This window comes from Hordeum vulgare, chromosome 7H (genome assembly GCF_904849725.1).
Source record: "Hordeum vulgare subsp. vulgare chromosome 7H, MorexV3_pseudomolecules_assembly, whole genome shotgun sequence".
NCBI lineage: Eukaryota > Viridiplantae > Streptophyta > Magnoliopsida > Poales > Poaceae > Hordeum > Hordeum vulgare.
Window position 1 is genome coordinate 131320808 of NC_058524.1, and position 14790 is coordinate 131335597.

General features: G+C 40.6%; 1 protein-coding gene across 1 annotated transcript; it reads left to right on the forward strand.

The window, feature by feature from the left end:
• The first annotated feature begins 354 nt into the window (after positions 1-354).
• On the forward strand, positions 355-1477 carry LOC123413449 (senescence-specific cysteine protease SAG39-like). The gene is made up of 2 exons (XM_045106388.1): positions 355-790; positions 891-1477. The coding sequence occupies exons 1-2, from the start codon at positions 355-357 to the stop codon at positions 1475-1477; spliced, it is 1023 nt and encodes a 340-aa protein (XP_044962323.1).
• Positions 1478-14790: the final 13313 nt, after the last annotated feature.

Genomic DNA, 14790 nt, shown 5'->3' on the forward strand with positions numbered 1-14790 from the left:
CTGGTATAGAAAAACAGCCTAACAATATTGACCAAAGTAATGGTTTTTCCTACATTAGCTAATCAACTTGGTTAATTAAAGCAAAAAAATAATCAAACTTTGGCCGGTCGTTTTCGCATGTGGAGCAAGCGCACGTACAAGCAACAAGAATTTTATACCAGAAGTACTTCGCCGTTACGCAGATGCCTCTTTCTACTCACTACTTCGTGCAAGCACCGTATCTCACTATCCCCAATACTTAAGTGCGTACATGCAACTATATATGCTACCCAGTTTCATTTGTGAAACCAAAGAAAACCACACATACTGCATAGTACACGCAGTTGCTAGCAATACACACATCCTATGAACAACATGGCCATCCCACCAAAGGCTTTGCTCTTTGCCATCCTCAGTTGCCTCTGCCTCTGTAGTTCAGTTATAGTGGCTCGTGAACTTAATGATGACTTGCCGATTGCGGCGAGGCACGAGAGTTGGATGGCCGGGTACGATCGTGTATACAAGGATGCCACTGAAAAGGCTCATAAACTTGAGGTTTTCAAGGCCAACGTCGAGTTCATTGAGTCCTTCAACGCTGCGAACCACAAGTTCTATTTGGGCGTCAATCAATTTGCTGACCTCACCAACGAGGAGTTCAAGACGACAAAGACTAACAAGGGATACAAAGTGAGCTTGGAGAAGGCTCCCACAGGATTCATGTACGAGAACGTGACCTTGGATGCACTTCCTGCAATAGTAGATTGGAGGACGAAGGGTGCGGTCACTCCCATTAAGGATCAGGGCCAATGTGGTAAGTACATAGTATAATGATGCATGCCATATATATCTTCACATTTTCCGTTAAAAAGTTATGTGATTATGTATGCCCCTCCCCATACAATCGTTTGTAGGTTGTTGTTGGGCATTTTCCGCCGTTGCAGCAACTGAGGGCATCGTCAAGCTAAAAACTGGCAAGCTTATCTCTTTATCGGAACAAGAGTTGGTTGATTGTGACATCCACGGTGTAGACCAGGGCTGTGAGGGCGGTCTCATGGACGATGCCTTCAAGTTCATCATTTCAAATGGTGGCCTTACTGGTGAGTCTAGCTACCCATATACGGCAGAAGATGGTAAGTGCAAGAGTGGATCCAAAGATGCCGCCACCATCAAGAGCTATGAGGATGTGCCTACCAACAACGAAGGTGCTCTCATGGCGGCTGTTGCAAACCAACCTATTTCGGTGGCCGTTGACGGTGGTGACAGGACGTTCCAATTTTACAAAGGTGGAGTCATGACTGGTTCTTGTGGCACTAACCTAGACCATGGCATTGCAGCTATTGGTTATGGAAAGACGAGTGATGGCACAAAATATTGGTTGTTGAAGAATTCGTGGGGCACAACATGGGGCGAGAACGGGTACTTAAGAATGGAGAAGGACATTTCTGACAAGAGAGGCATGTGTGGTCTTGCCATGGAGCCTTCCTACCCTACTGCATAGTAAAAGCGCCAAATGCCACACATCCACATACATACAAAAATATTAAATAAACATATGCACCTCATCTAGGGATTCCAATTATATGTCTTCAATTTGTATCAAAATATATGTCGTTGTGTACTGGAAATTTATACATCATGGATATCATGTAAATATGTTGATTATGTACATGATGGTTATGCATTATCTTATGTGTTTTATTTGGTTTTATTTATGTTGCTACATTTTATTTCATGGTCCTCATGTGGATGATCCTATTAAAATCCATGATATGGTAGGTGATCCATGTGTCTATGTTTCTCACTATTTACTGTTCTACAAGTTCTCGGTGTGGCAAACAATGAATTCAACTTGTTGTTTTTCTACGGTATTATGAATGTCACATATTTTAGTCCATGAATCTAAGGCCTAAGATAATGCATGAATTTGTTTGAATATTTTCAGATAAATATTTAAGTAAATAGGCGTGTTTTAAGACTTCCCCCAACATGCACGTGGAGATAGTGAACCAATACTAATTTCAATGGATATGCACTATTTAGAATTATCATTTAGTGTAACGTCCTGTGATAGTAGCTATTTTCACATCTGCATTTTGGGTTGTCCCACATACTACTTGCAGAATGATCGATTATGTTTTGAGTAGGAAATTCTGCTAGTTCACTCGAAAGCTCAAAATACGTTTCATCCATTTATCCTATAGGTCACAAGGACAAATGCTCAAGATCATAAAAGATGGAAATGTGGTTCATTATCCCTTAACAAGAGTAAACAACACAAGAACATTACATAACACGATGGCAAAAAATACCAAGGTGGATATATGAGGAAATTATGAAGAGTTATTGAGTTAGGATATAACGAAAGGAGGTTCAGTTTTAAAAGTTAGTATACTTCTTGGGTATTTAACCAGTACTATAAAAAATTCTATTAGTGACGGACCCAAAATGCCCATCAATGACAAGCGAGCCTCCCACTAGCGTTGGCACTTTTCACTCGTAATTGGGCTAGGAGTGACACGCATAGTTGTTGGTCACTGATTACTCGTCCTGGTATGGCCCAACCAATAATGGACCACACTAATGCCACCTAACGGGCACCATGTAGAAATCACACGAACATATCCCCTAATGATAAGTGCACTCACGCCATACATGACAACTAGACCAAGTACAACTACAAAACTTAACTCATCGCCATTTGCATGCAATTGTTGCTTGTGCATCTTTATCACTAGATTTATCTATCGTTTCATGTCACAGATTACACCATCCATGTCCTTCACCTTCTTATGCAAGATTTGAGTTTCATCCTCAAGGCTCAGGATGACACTTGGTGCCCAGCCATTCCACTCATCTACATCCAATTTGAAAAACCTAGAAGATTAAAATCCTAGTTAATGTGTAAATGGGATCAAGACAGTTAAAACCTCAAACATTTAGGTTACTCAAACAAAATTCAAAGTTTATTAACCTCTTGGAAGCATTGTATGAAATACAAACCATATGAACTCCAAATAAAAAATTGAATAAAAGTAGGTTTCTACATTGGCATTTCCAAGAATATGGACCAAGGATGTCACCTTAGACCACTAGCCACTACCGATTGATCCCATCGGCTTTGGAGCCAGGGAATAATATGGGCTCACAAGGTTGTCATGGACAAGAGAGTTTGAGTAGGCCACGATGTTATGAAAGGTGGAGCCAAAAAGGGACAATGTTGGAGAAGCCTAATAAAGTAATATTGATCGAGGAAGAACTAATATAAATTCTAGTAGTTGATGAAAAAAATAGCATGATCGTATTTGACATTGAACCACAAACATATGTATAATTTTCATGAAAAACAAAAAATCACAAAATACCTCATATCTGTGGTCTTGGGATATGGTGGTGGTCTTCGTAGGGCTAAGGGAAGGGAGGTCGCCTATGTTAGAGGGTACGGAGAAGCCTCGGGGAAGGGAGGTTACCAACATTGGAGGACTCGGGGGTTAGGTCGTCTGCACGGTGGTGAGACCGACAGAAGGTTTCTACCAACATGGAAGAGCGGTTGGTGCGGGGAACAGATTGACATAGGGGATCCACCGACATAGACCAACGTCATGGTGATAGCAGTGGGATCGAGTCCATATGCCTATAGTTTGGTGGAAACCTATGTTATACCCGAGATCAAGCACTGGAGTGGCATCACCAGGGGAAGATCTACTCCACAACTGGTTTTGGGGCGATGATCGGTGAGCGTGAGGAGTGACGGTGTACGTCTCTGTGTGTGTGTGTGTGTGTGTGTGTGTTTGTGTGTCTGGGGGTGACGATGTGTACCATATGTGTTAATCCTTCCAAATATATTAACCTAAAAGCCTCCAACATTTATTACTACCAACATATTACATCATTCATGTCAAATATTAATGCGTTCAATACAATTCTACTCATTTAGTGGATACCATTGAAATTTTAATTAACTACATGCAGCTTAGAAGGCCTCTAAATGGGGAAAATCATCTTGAAGTACTTATGTATACAAGAGGATACCACTCGCCTTGTTACGTGAATCGGTTGGTGAAATTTTGGGTTGATAATATATGAATTGATATATTTGTTTATGTAGAGTTATAATATATACATTGAAATAAGTGGAATAATTGAATGGAATTTTTTTCCATGCATAGTTGAATGTTGTGGTGGGTCTTTCTCCATTTATGGTTGCACGTTGGGGTGGGCCTTATTTCATTCATAATTTTATGGTGTGGCATGCGTGCATGTTGAGATAAAAAAAAGTTAGCCTGGATCACTCTCTTGTGTATATATAATTTGTAACCTATACATATAAGGTATGAAAAATTAAAACAATTTTGTGGAAATTACAAACATTTACTTGAGTATCATCATTTATACTTTCAAAAAGTATAAGCGGTATAAAAATATGAAATTACAATGTCGTCATGATGTTGTGTCCAAATTTTTGAAAACTTTCACTAATGTTGGAGTAGATCATATATATAATGATACTATGTTTAAAGCCTTCAAAACTATTTATTTAAAGAGCTTTCTATTTTTGTGCCCCTTGTTCTAAGTCCTCCTCAGTTTTTCCCAAGCCAACTTGTTTTGCTCACTTTTCCCATTCATTGTGCCACCGACACTCACCAATGCGCAAAGAGGGGTTTTCCCTTGGTCAAGGGAGTTAACTGTTAGCGGCCACCGTTACTGACAAGTGGGACACACCGTGCCATGCGGCGCTCTCACAATCGGCTGGGCATGTGCCTGCATGCATATGTAGTCACATCGTAGTCACGTCAGCATTTTCAAACTGCGTGGTTTCCCATGCGAGGATTCACGTCGTCGGTGTGTTCACGACATGTGTGTTAATGCATTTTCTAGTGGCAAGACACACCGACGTTCATCCACTCATGTCCCAATTAACTCCCCTCCCCTCCCTGCCCCACAGCCGCCACACACACTTCTCCGCCGTGTGTCTCCACCAAACCCTAGGTGCCTCCCCATCCGCAGACGTAGCAATGGCCAGCTACAGTTGTGGGGCGGGAAGCAGCAGCTCGGAGCGTCATCACACGTTGTTCATTTACGACATGTCGTGCACCCTCCGAGTCGACGAGGCGTCGCTCCTCGCCCACTGTGGCGTCATGGTGCCACCAGACACTCCTCTGCCTTCCGGTTGGCACATGAGCTAGGGGGCTCGTGGTGGGTCTTGTCCCATCCGTCCGCACACCAGACATATCACACGCGATACATGTGTTTTGGGAAGGCTTGCAGCCAGAGGGGTGGTCCAATCCACTCCACGCGTTTGATAGCCATTGGTGGCCGGAGATCCTGGTGGAGTAAACGCTGCCTGCATCTAGCACTACAACGGCGGCTATCCACCTTTGTGGAACAACATTGACAAGAGGTATGCCTTTTAGGAAGGGCGCACCTTCTCCGATGTCATGGCCGCGTGCCGCGCGCAACTCGGTCCGGAGGAGTGATGACCCACAAGTATAGGGGTCAATCATAGTCCTTTTGATAAGTAAGAGTGTTGAACCCAACGAGGAGCGGAAGGAAATGACAAGCGGTTTTCAGCAAGCTAATTTCTGCAAGCACTAAAATAATGGTAACAAGTTGTTTGATAGTAAGATAATTGTAACAAGTGACAAGTAGGAATAGTAACAATACGTGCAACAAGTTATCCTAATCCTTTTGTGTCGAAGGACAGGCCAAAACACGTTCTTACAATAGGCAAAGCAATTCTTGAGGGCACACGGGAATTTCATCTAGTCACTTTTGTCATGCTGGATTAATTCGTGTTCGGTATTTTGATAATTTGATATGTGGGTGGACCAGAGCTTGGGTGCTACTCTTACTTGAACAACCTACCACTTATGATTAACCCTCCTGCATTCATCTGCAACTATGAGAAAATTAATAAAATAAATTCTAACCATAGCATTAAACATATGGATCCAAATCAGCCCCTTACGAAGTAGTGCATAGACTGGGGTTTAAGTTTATTTTGCTCTCGCAACCCACCCTCTAATTACTACTCCACAATGCATTCCCTTAGGCCCAAAATATGGTGAAGTGTTATGTAGTCGATTTTCACATAACACCACTAAGGGAATCACAACATTCATATCATCAAAATATCAAACAAATATCAACTTCACATGACTACTCGCAACATGATTTATCCCGTGGCCTAAAGAACAAAAGTAACTACTCACAGGTGATAAACATGTTCATGATGAGAGATGTATTGAATAGCATAGTGGATCTGAACATATAATTTTCCACTAAGTAAACCATAAAGCATCAAATACAAGATGTAATTAACACTACAAGACACAACCCAGGTATCAATCCGAGGTTCTGGTACAAGATTGAGTACAAGAGATGAACTAGGGTTTTGATAGCAGATGGTGCTGGTGAAGATTTTTATGGAGTTTGCCTCCCCAAGATGAGAGGATTGTTGGTGATGACGATGGCCTTGATTTCCCCCTCTGGGAGGGAAGTTCTTCCAGCGAAAATCGCTCCGCCGAATGGCAAAAGTGCTCCTGCCCAGGTTCCACCTCGAGACGGCAACGCTTAGTCCCGAAAGTCCTCTCCTTAATTTTTAGGTCGGAGGAGAATATATACCACAAGATGGGCGCTAGAGGTGCATCAGGTGGTCCATTAGACATCAGGCCGCGCCAGGGGTCCCTGGCGTGCCCTCGTGTCTAGTGGCCTCCTGGTGACCCCCCTCCGGCACTTCTTCGTTCGAGTACTTTTTTTTGTTTATTATAAAATAGTTCTTGATAAATTTTCATCTCAATTGGAGGTGTGCAGAATAGGTATCTCTGGCGTAGCTTTTTCAGGTCCAGAATTCCATTTGTCGGTATTCTCCCACCTGATGTAAACCTTGCCTATTATGAGAGAAAAGGCATTAGAATTACTCCCCCAAGTGGTGAAATGCACAAAACACTATAAATAATAGTAAAAAAACATGATGCAAAATGGATATATCAACTCCCCCAAGCTTAGACCTTGCTTGTCCTCAAGCAAAAGCTGATAGCAAAAATCATGACCACGTGCTTTGAGAGAGAGGTGTCGATAAAAAAATACGGACATAGAAGCATCATGCTTATTATTATAAGAGCAAGTAAAACTTTATAAAATACTTCCTCACATCATTTTCATGATATAACTTTTATCATAAAGGCTTCTTATAAACAAGTAGCAATTCATCACAACATTGAAGTAGGAATCATAAACTCTATTGAAAACTAACAAACTATGCTCGGTCAACTTTGCAACACAATTCATCATATTTGCAGGTAGGGTCACATGTTGGAGCTTTTAAGAAAGTCTACATACTCAACCATCATTTATTCTTCTATTATTGCTAACACTCGCTGCATTCATATTAGAAAAGGTTTCAACCGGAGACATAGAAAGATAGGGGCTTATTGTAGGATCGAAAGTATGTTTAGAGTGGGGTGATTAGACTACTTGACAAGATAAAAACTTAGCCTTTTCCCAATTTTAAGTGTGGGCCAGTTTTAGCAGTTAGGACTAGTCAAGTACACCCTACACATGCACATTTAAGAGTATAGCAGCGGAAAGTAAAAATGCAAGTGTAAAGTAGAGGGTAAGTTAGGGATATCAAACGCAAAGGTTGACACAGCGATTTTTGGCATGGTTCCGATAGGTGGCGCTATCGTACATCCATGTTAGTGGATACTTCAACCCACGGAGGGTAACGTCTGTGAGAGTCCACGGAGGGCTCCACCCACAAGGGGTCCATAAATAAGTGGCCTTGTCTATTCCACCATAGCTTCCGTCCACACAAGACTAGCCTCACTCACGGTAGATCTTCATGAAGTAGGCGATCTCCTTGCCCTTACAAACATCTTGGTTCAAATCCACAACACGAAGTAGGAGTCTCCCAAGCGACACCTAAACAATCCAGGAGGCACCACCCTCCAAAAGGTAATAGATGTGGTAGAACGATGAAATCCTTGCTCTTGTGCTTCAAAAGATAGTCTCCTCAACACTCAATCACTCTCTCTCAGATTTGGCAGGGGTAGGAGAGATTGATATTGTGGAAAGCAACTTGGGGAGGATATAAAACAAGTTTCAAATGGTTGGAATGGAATCTCTTGATCTCAACACATGAGTAGGTGGCTCTCTCCCAGAAAAATGGATCTGGCAAGTGTAAGTGTGTTCTGAGTGCTTCCTCTGCGAATAAGAGGTAGGTGGAGGGGTATTGATATGTCCATTTTGCATCATGCTTTTATATCGATATTTATTGCATTGTGGGCTGTTAAGACACATTATGGTACAATACTTATTCCTTTTATCTCTTATTTTACAAGGTTTACATGAAGAGGGAGAATGCCGACAGATGGAATTCTGGACTGGAGACCTATTCTGCATAACTCGAAAAGTCCTGAAAACTTACGGAGAATTATTTTGTAATATAAAAAAATATTGGGCGAAAGAAATACATCAAGGGACCCACCAGGTGGCCACAAGCCAAGGGGGCACGACCTACCCCCCTGGGCACGTTGTGCAGGCTTGTGGGCCCCCTGGCGGGCCTCTGGTGCCTATATTCTTCTATATGAAGCGTCTTTCCCTAGAAAAATCATATCACAACTTTCAGCGCGAACCGCCACCATCTCGAGGCGGAACTTCGGCAGAACCAATCTAGAGCTCCAACGGAGCTATTCTGCCCGGGAAACTTCCCTCCCGCAGGGGGAAATCAAAGCCATCGTCGTCACCAATGATCCTCTCATCGAGAGGGGGAAATATCCATCAACATCTTCATCAACACTATCTCCTCTACAAACCCTAGTTCATCTCTTGTATTCGATCTTTGTCTCAAACCTCAGATTGGTACATGTGGGTTGCTAATAGTGTTGACTACTCATTGTAGTTGATGCTAGTTGGTTTACTTGGAGGAAGATTATATATTAAAATACTTAATGATTATAAATACTCCTCTGATTATGAACATGGATATGCTTTGTGAGTAATTACGTTTGTTCCTAAGGACATGGGATAAGTCTTGCTATAAGTAATCATGTGAATTTGGTATTCGTTTGATATTTTGATGATATCTATGTTGTCTCTCCTCTAGTGGTGTCATGTCAATGTCGACTACATGAAACTTCACCATTATTTGGGCCTAGGTTAAGGCATTGTGAAGTAATAAGTATATGATGGGTTGCTAGAGTGACAGAAGCTTAAACCCTAGTTTATGCGTTGGTTAGTAAGGGGCTGATTTGGATCCATATGTTTCATGATATGGTTAGGTTTATCTTAATTCTTCTTCCGTAGTTGCGGATGCTTGCGAGAGAGGTTAATCATAAGTGGGATTTTGTCCAAGTAAGGGCAGAACCCAAGCATCGGTCCACTCACATACCAAATTATCAAAGTAACGAACGTGAATCATATGATCATGATGAAAAGTAGCTTGACAGAAATTCCCATGTGTCCTCAGGAGCGCTTTGCTTTATATAAGATTTTGCCAGGCTTGTATTTTTATTTAAAAAGAATTGGGCCACCTTGCTACACCTTTATTACATTTTTTACTTGCTACCCATTACAAATTACCTTATCACAAAACTATTTGTTACCGATAATTTCAGTGCTTGCAGAGAATACCTTACTGAGAACCGCTTGTCATTTCCTTCTGCTCCTTGTTGGGTTTGACACTCTTACTTATAGAAAGGACTACGATAGATCCCCAATACTTGTGGGTAATCAAGACTCTTTTATGGCACCGTTGCCAGGGAGTGAAGTGCCTTTGGTGAGTGGAACTCGGTAAGGAAAAAATTATATACTCTGCTGAAATTCATTGTCACTTGTCACTATGGAAAATAATCCTTTGAGGGCTTGTTCGGGGTATCTTCACCCCGATCGGAAGCAAAAAGATATTCTCCTCAACCTTCTGCACCTACTAAAAATATTTATTATGAAATTCCTTCGGGTATGATAGAAAAACTGCTAGTTAATCCTTATGCAGGAGATGGAACACTACACCCTAATTTTCATCTAATCAATGTGGATAAAGTTTGTGGATTATTTAAGCTTGAAGGTCTGCCCGAGGATGATCTCAAGAAGATGGTCTTTCCCTTATCTTTGAAGGAAAAGGCGTTGACGTGGTATAGGCTATGTGATGATATTGGATCATAGAACTACAACCGATTGAAATTGGAATTTCATCAGAAGTTTTATCCTATGCATCTGGTTCATCATGATCGGAATTATATTTATAATTTTTGGACTCGTGAAGGAGAAAGAATCACTCAAGCTTGGGGAGGCTTAAGTCAAGTATATATTCATGCCCCAATCATGAGCTCCCGAGAGAAATTATTATTCAGGATTTTTATGCTCGGCTCTCTCGTAATGATCAATCCATGCTCGATACTTCTTGTGTTGGTTCCTTTATGAAGAAAGATATTGAATTCAAATGGGACTTATTAGAAAGAATTAAACGCAACTCTGAAAATGGGGAACTCGACCAAGGTAATGAGTCAGGTATAAGCCTTAAGTTTAATTGTGTCAAATCCTTTGTAGACACCGATTCTTTTCGTCATTTTAGCACTAAATATGGACTTGACTCTGAGGTAGTAGCTTCATTGTGTGAATCTTTTTCTACTTTTGTTGATCTCACCAAGGAGAAGTGATTTAAATATCATCCGCCCATTCAAGTTAAAGTGGTTGAACCTATTAAAGTTGAAGAAGAAACTATTATCTATAATGTTGATCATGTTATTCCTACTCCTTATATTGAGAAACCACCCTTTCATGTTAGAATAAAGGAACACGCTAAAGCTTCAACTATGGTTCGTAAGAGTTGTACTAGAACACCTATACCTCCTGAACAAATTAAAGTTGAACCTAATATTGCTATGGTTAAAGATCTCTTGGTTGATAATATTGAAGGGCATGTCATTCATTTCTATGATGAAGCTGCTAGAATTGCTAGACCTGATAGTAAAGGTAAACATAGACCTATTGTTGGCATGCGTGTTGTTTCTATTAAAATAGGAGATCATTGTTATCATGGCTTATGTGATGTGGGTGCTAGTGTGAGTGCAATTCCCTTTACCTTATACCAAGAAATTATGAATGATATTGCACCAGCTGAATTAGAAGAAATTGATGTTACCATCAAGCTTGCTAATAGGGATACTATTGCGCCAATTGGGATTGTTAGAGATGTTGAATTCTTGTGTGGAAAAATAAAGTATCCTACTTATTTTCTTGTTCTTGGTTCCCCAGAAGATGATTTTGTCCCATTATATTTGGTAGACCCTTCTTGAATACTGTTAATGCTAAGATAGATTGTGAGAAAGAAATTGTTACTGTAAGTTTTGGGCATGTGTCTAATGAGTTCAATTTCTCTAAATTTCGTAGACAACCTCATGACAAAGAATTGCTTATATCGATGTGCCTCCTACTGATCCCTTAGAACAATATCTGTTAGACCATGAAAATGATATGCATATGAATGAAATGAATGAAATAGATAAGATTTTCTTTGATCAGCAGCCTATTTTGAAAGACAACCTGCCTGTTGAAATACTTGGGGATCCTCCACCACCCAAGGGCGACCCCGTGTTTGAGCTTAAACAATTACCTGATACTCTGAAGTATGCTTATCTTGATGAAAAAGAGATATATCATGTTATCATTAGTGCTAACCTTTAAGAGCATGAAGAAAAGAGATTATTCAAAACTTTGAGGAAGAATCGTGCCGCTATTGGATATACTCTTGATGATCTTAAGGGCATTAGTCCCACTCTATGTCAGTACAAAATCAATATGGATCCTGATGCATAACCAGTTGTTGATCACCAACGATGATTAAATCCTAAAATGAAGGAAGTGGTAGGGAATGAAATATTAAAGCTTCTGGAGGCAGGTAAAATATATCCTATTGCTGATAGCAGATGGGTTAGTCCCGTTCATTATGTCCCTAAAAAGGGAGGTATTAGCGTTGTTCCTAATGATAAAAATGAATTGATCCCGCAAAGAATTGTTACAGGATATAGAATGGTAATTGATTTTAGGAAATTAAATAAAGCTACTAGGAAAGATCATTGCCTGTTGCCTTTTATTGATCAAATGCTAGAAAGACTATCCAAACATACACATTTTTGCTTTCTAGACGGTTATTCTGGTTTCTCTCAAATACCTGTGTCAAAATAGGATCAAGAGAACACCACTTTTACTTCCCCTTTCGGTACCTGTGCTTATAAACGTATGCCTTTTGGTTTATGCAATGCATGTGCTACCTTTCAAAATGTATGATGGCTATATTCTCTGACTTTTGTGAAAATATTGTTGAGGTTTTCATCGATGATTTTTCTGTTTACGGAACTTCTTTTGATGATTGCTTGAGCAACCTTGATCGAGTTTTGCAGAGATGTGAAGAAACTAATCGTGTCTTGAATTGGGAGAAGTGCCACTTTATGGTTAATGAAGGCATTGTCTTGGGACAAAAAATCTCCGAAAGAGGTATTAAAGTTGATAAAGCTAAAGTTGATGCTATTTAAAAAATGTCGTGTCCAACAGATATCAAAGGTATAAGAAATTTCCTTGGTCATGCTGGTTTCTATAGGAGGTTTATTAAAGACTTCACTAAGATTTCTAAGCCTCTTACTAATATTTTGCAAAAGGATGTTCCATTCGATTTGATGATGATTGTATAGAAGCATTTGAAATTCTTAAGAGAGCCTTGATCACTACATCTGTTGTTCAAACGCCTAATTGGAACCTACCCTTTGAAATTATGTGTGATGCCAATGATTATGTTATTGGTGCTGTTCTAGGGCAAAGAGTTGATAAGAAATTAAATGTCATCCATTACGCTAGTAAAACTGTAGATAGTGCTCAAAGAAACTACGCTACCACTGTAAAGGAATTTTTAGCCGTTGTGTTTTCTTGTGATAACTTTAGACCTTATATTGTTGATTCCAAAGTAACTATTCACACTGATCACGCTGCTATTAAATATCTTACAGGAAAGAAAGATGCTAAAACTAGACTTATTAGATGGGTTCTTCTGCTACAAGAATTTGATGTGCATATTATTGATAGAAAGGGCGCTGATAACTCTGTAGCAGATAACTTGTCTAGATTAGAGAGTGTTCTTGATGACCCACTACCTATTGATGATAGCTTCCCTGATGAACAATTAGCTTTCATAAATGCTTCACGCAATGCTCCTTGGTATGCTGATTATGCTAACTACATCGTTGCTAAATTTATACCGGCTAGCTTCACATACCAACAAAAGAAAAAGTTCTTCTATGATTTAAGACATTACTTTTGGGACGATCCACACCTTTATAAAGAACGAGTAGATGGTATTTTTAGACATTGTGTATCTGACCATGAACAGGGACAGATCCTACACAAGTGTCACTCTGAGGCCTACGGAGTACACCACGCTGGAGATAAAACTGCACAGAAGGTATTACAATCTGGTTTTTATTGGCCTACTCTCTTCAAGGATGCTCGTAAGTTTGTCTTGTTTTGTGATGAATGTCAAAGAATTGGTAATAGTAGTAGACATCAGGAAATGCGTATGAATTACTCTCCAGTTATTGAACCATTGGCAACGGGTTTTGATGGAAATGTTACTGAACCATTTGATGTTTGGGCTTGCAAGCTATTGTAGAAGGTTCATTGAGAATTCTCCAAGATTGCTAAGCCTCTGTCCAACCTTCTTCAGAAGAGTGTGAAGTTTGTCTGGTCTCCAGAGTGTCATTTGGCCTTCGACACACTCAAAGAGAAGCTCACTTCAACTCCAGTCTTGACTCCTCCTAATGATTCCAACCCTTATGAAGTGTTCTGTGATGCTTCTCTTCAAGGTCTTGGTGTAGTTCTGCTGCAAGAGAAGAAAGTGGTAGCTTATACCTCGAGGCAGTTAAAGCCAAGTGAGAAGAACTATCCCACTCATGATCTTGAGTTGGCGGCTGTGGTCCATGCTTTGATGACTTGGAGACATCTCTTGTTGGGAAGATAGGTTGAGGTCTACACCGATCACAAGAGTCTCAAATACATCTTCATCCAGCCTAGTATTAATCTTCGGCAAATGCATTGGGCGGAAATGATCAAAGATTATAATCTCAGCATTGACTTTACTCCGGGAAAAGCAAATGTCATTGCAGATGCTTTGAGCAGAAAGGCTTACTGCAACAGTCTCATTCTGAAGCCTCTCCAGCCTGATCTTTGTGAATCTTTCAGGAAGCTCAACCTTCAAATAGTACCTCACGGATTTCTTGATAATCTCCAGATTTCTCCTACCTTGGAAGACCAAGTCCGACAAGCTCAACTTCTTGATGTGATGGTGAAGAAAGCTAAGATTGGCTTGGCAAAGAGCATTCCGAAATATAAGTGATTCCGTGTTGATAACAGAGATACCTTGTTCTTCGAGGACCGCCTTGTCGTTCCGAAAGGAGAGCTCGGGAAAGTTATCATGGATGAAACCCATAACTCCCTCCTCTCCATACATCCAGGAAGCTCCAAAATGTATCAAGATCTAAAGCAGACCTTCTAGTGGACTCGCATGAAACGTGAGATTGCTCAATTTGTGAACGAGTGTGATGTGTGTCGCAGAGTGAAGGCGGAGCATCAACGTCCAGCAGGTCCCCTGCATCCCTTGCCTATACCGGAGTGGAAATTCGATCATGTGGAAATGGATTTTGTCACTCAGTTTCCGAAGTCCAAGAAAGGCAACGATGCCATCTTCGTCGTCATCGACATGTTAACCAAAGTTGCTCATTTCCTACCGGTCGAAGAGTCTATCTCGGCAGCTCAGCTGGCAGAGTT

What these genes read in the sequence shown, in the direction of transcription:
- LOC123413449 (XM_045106388.1), top strand. Translation starts at nt 355, where the DNA reads ATGGCCATCCCACCAAAGGCTTTGCTCTTTGCCATCCTCAGTTGCCTC. An exon ending in TAAGGATCAGGGCCAATGTG is followed by an intron (nt 791 to 890) that starts GTAAGTACATAG and finishes AATCGTTTGTAG; the next exon opens with GTTGTTGTTGGGCATTTTCC.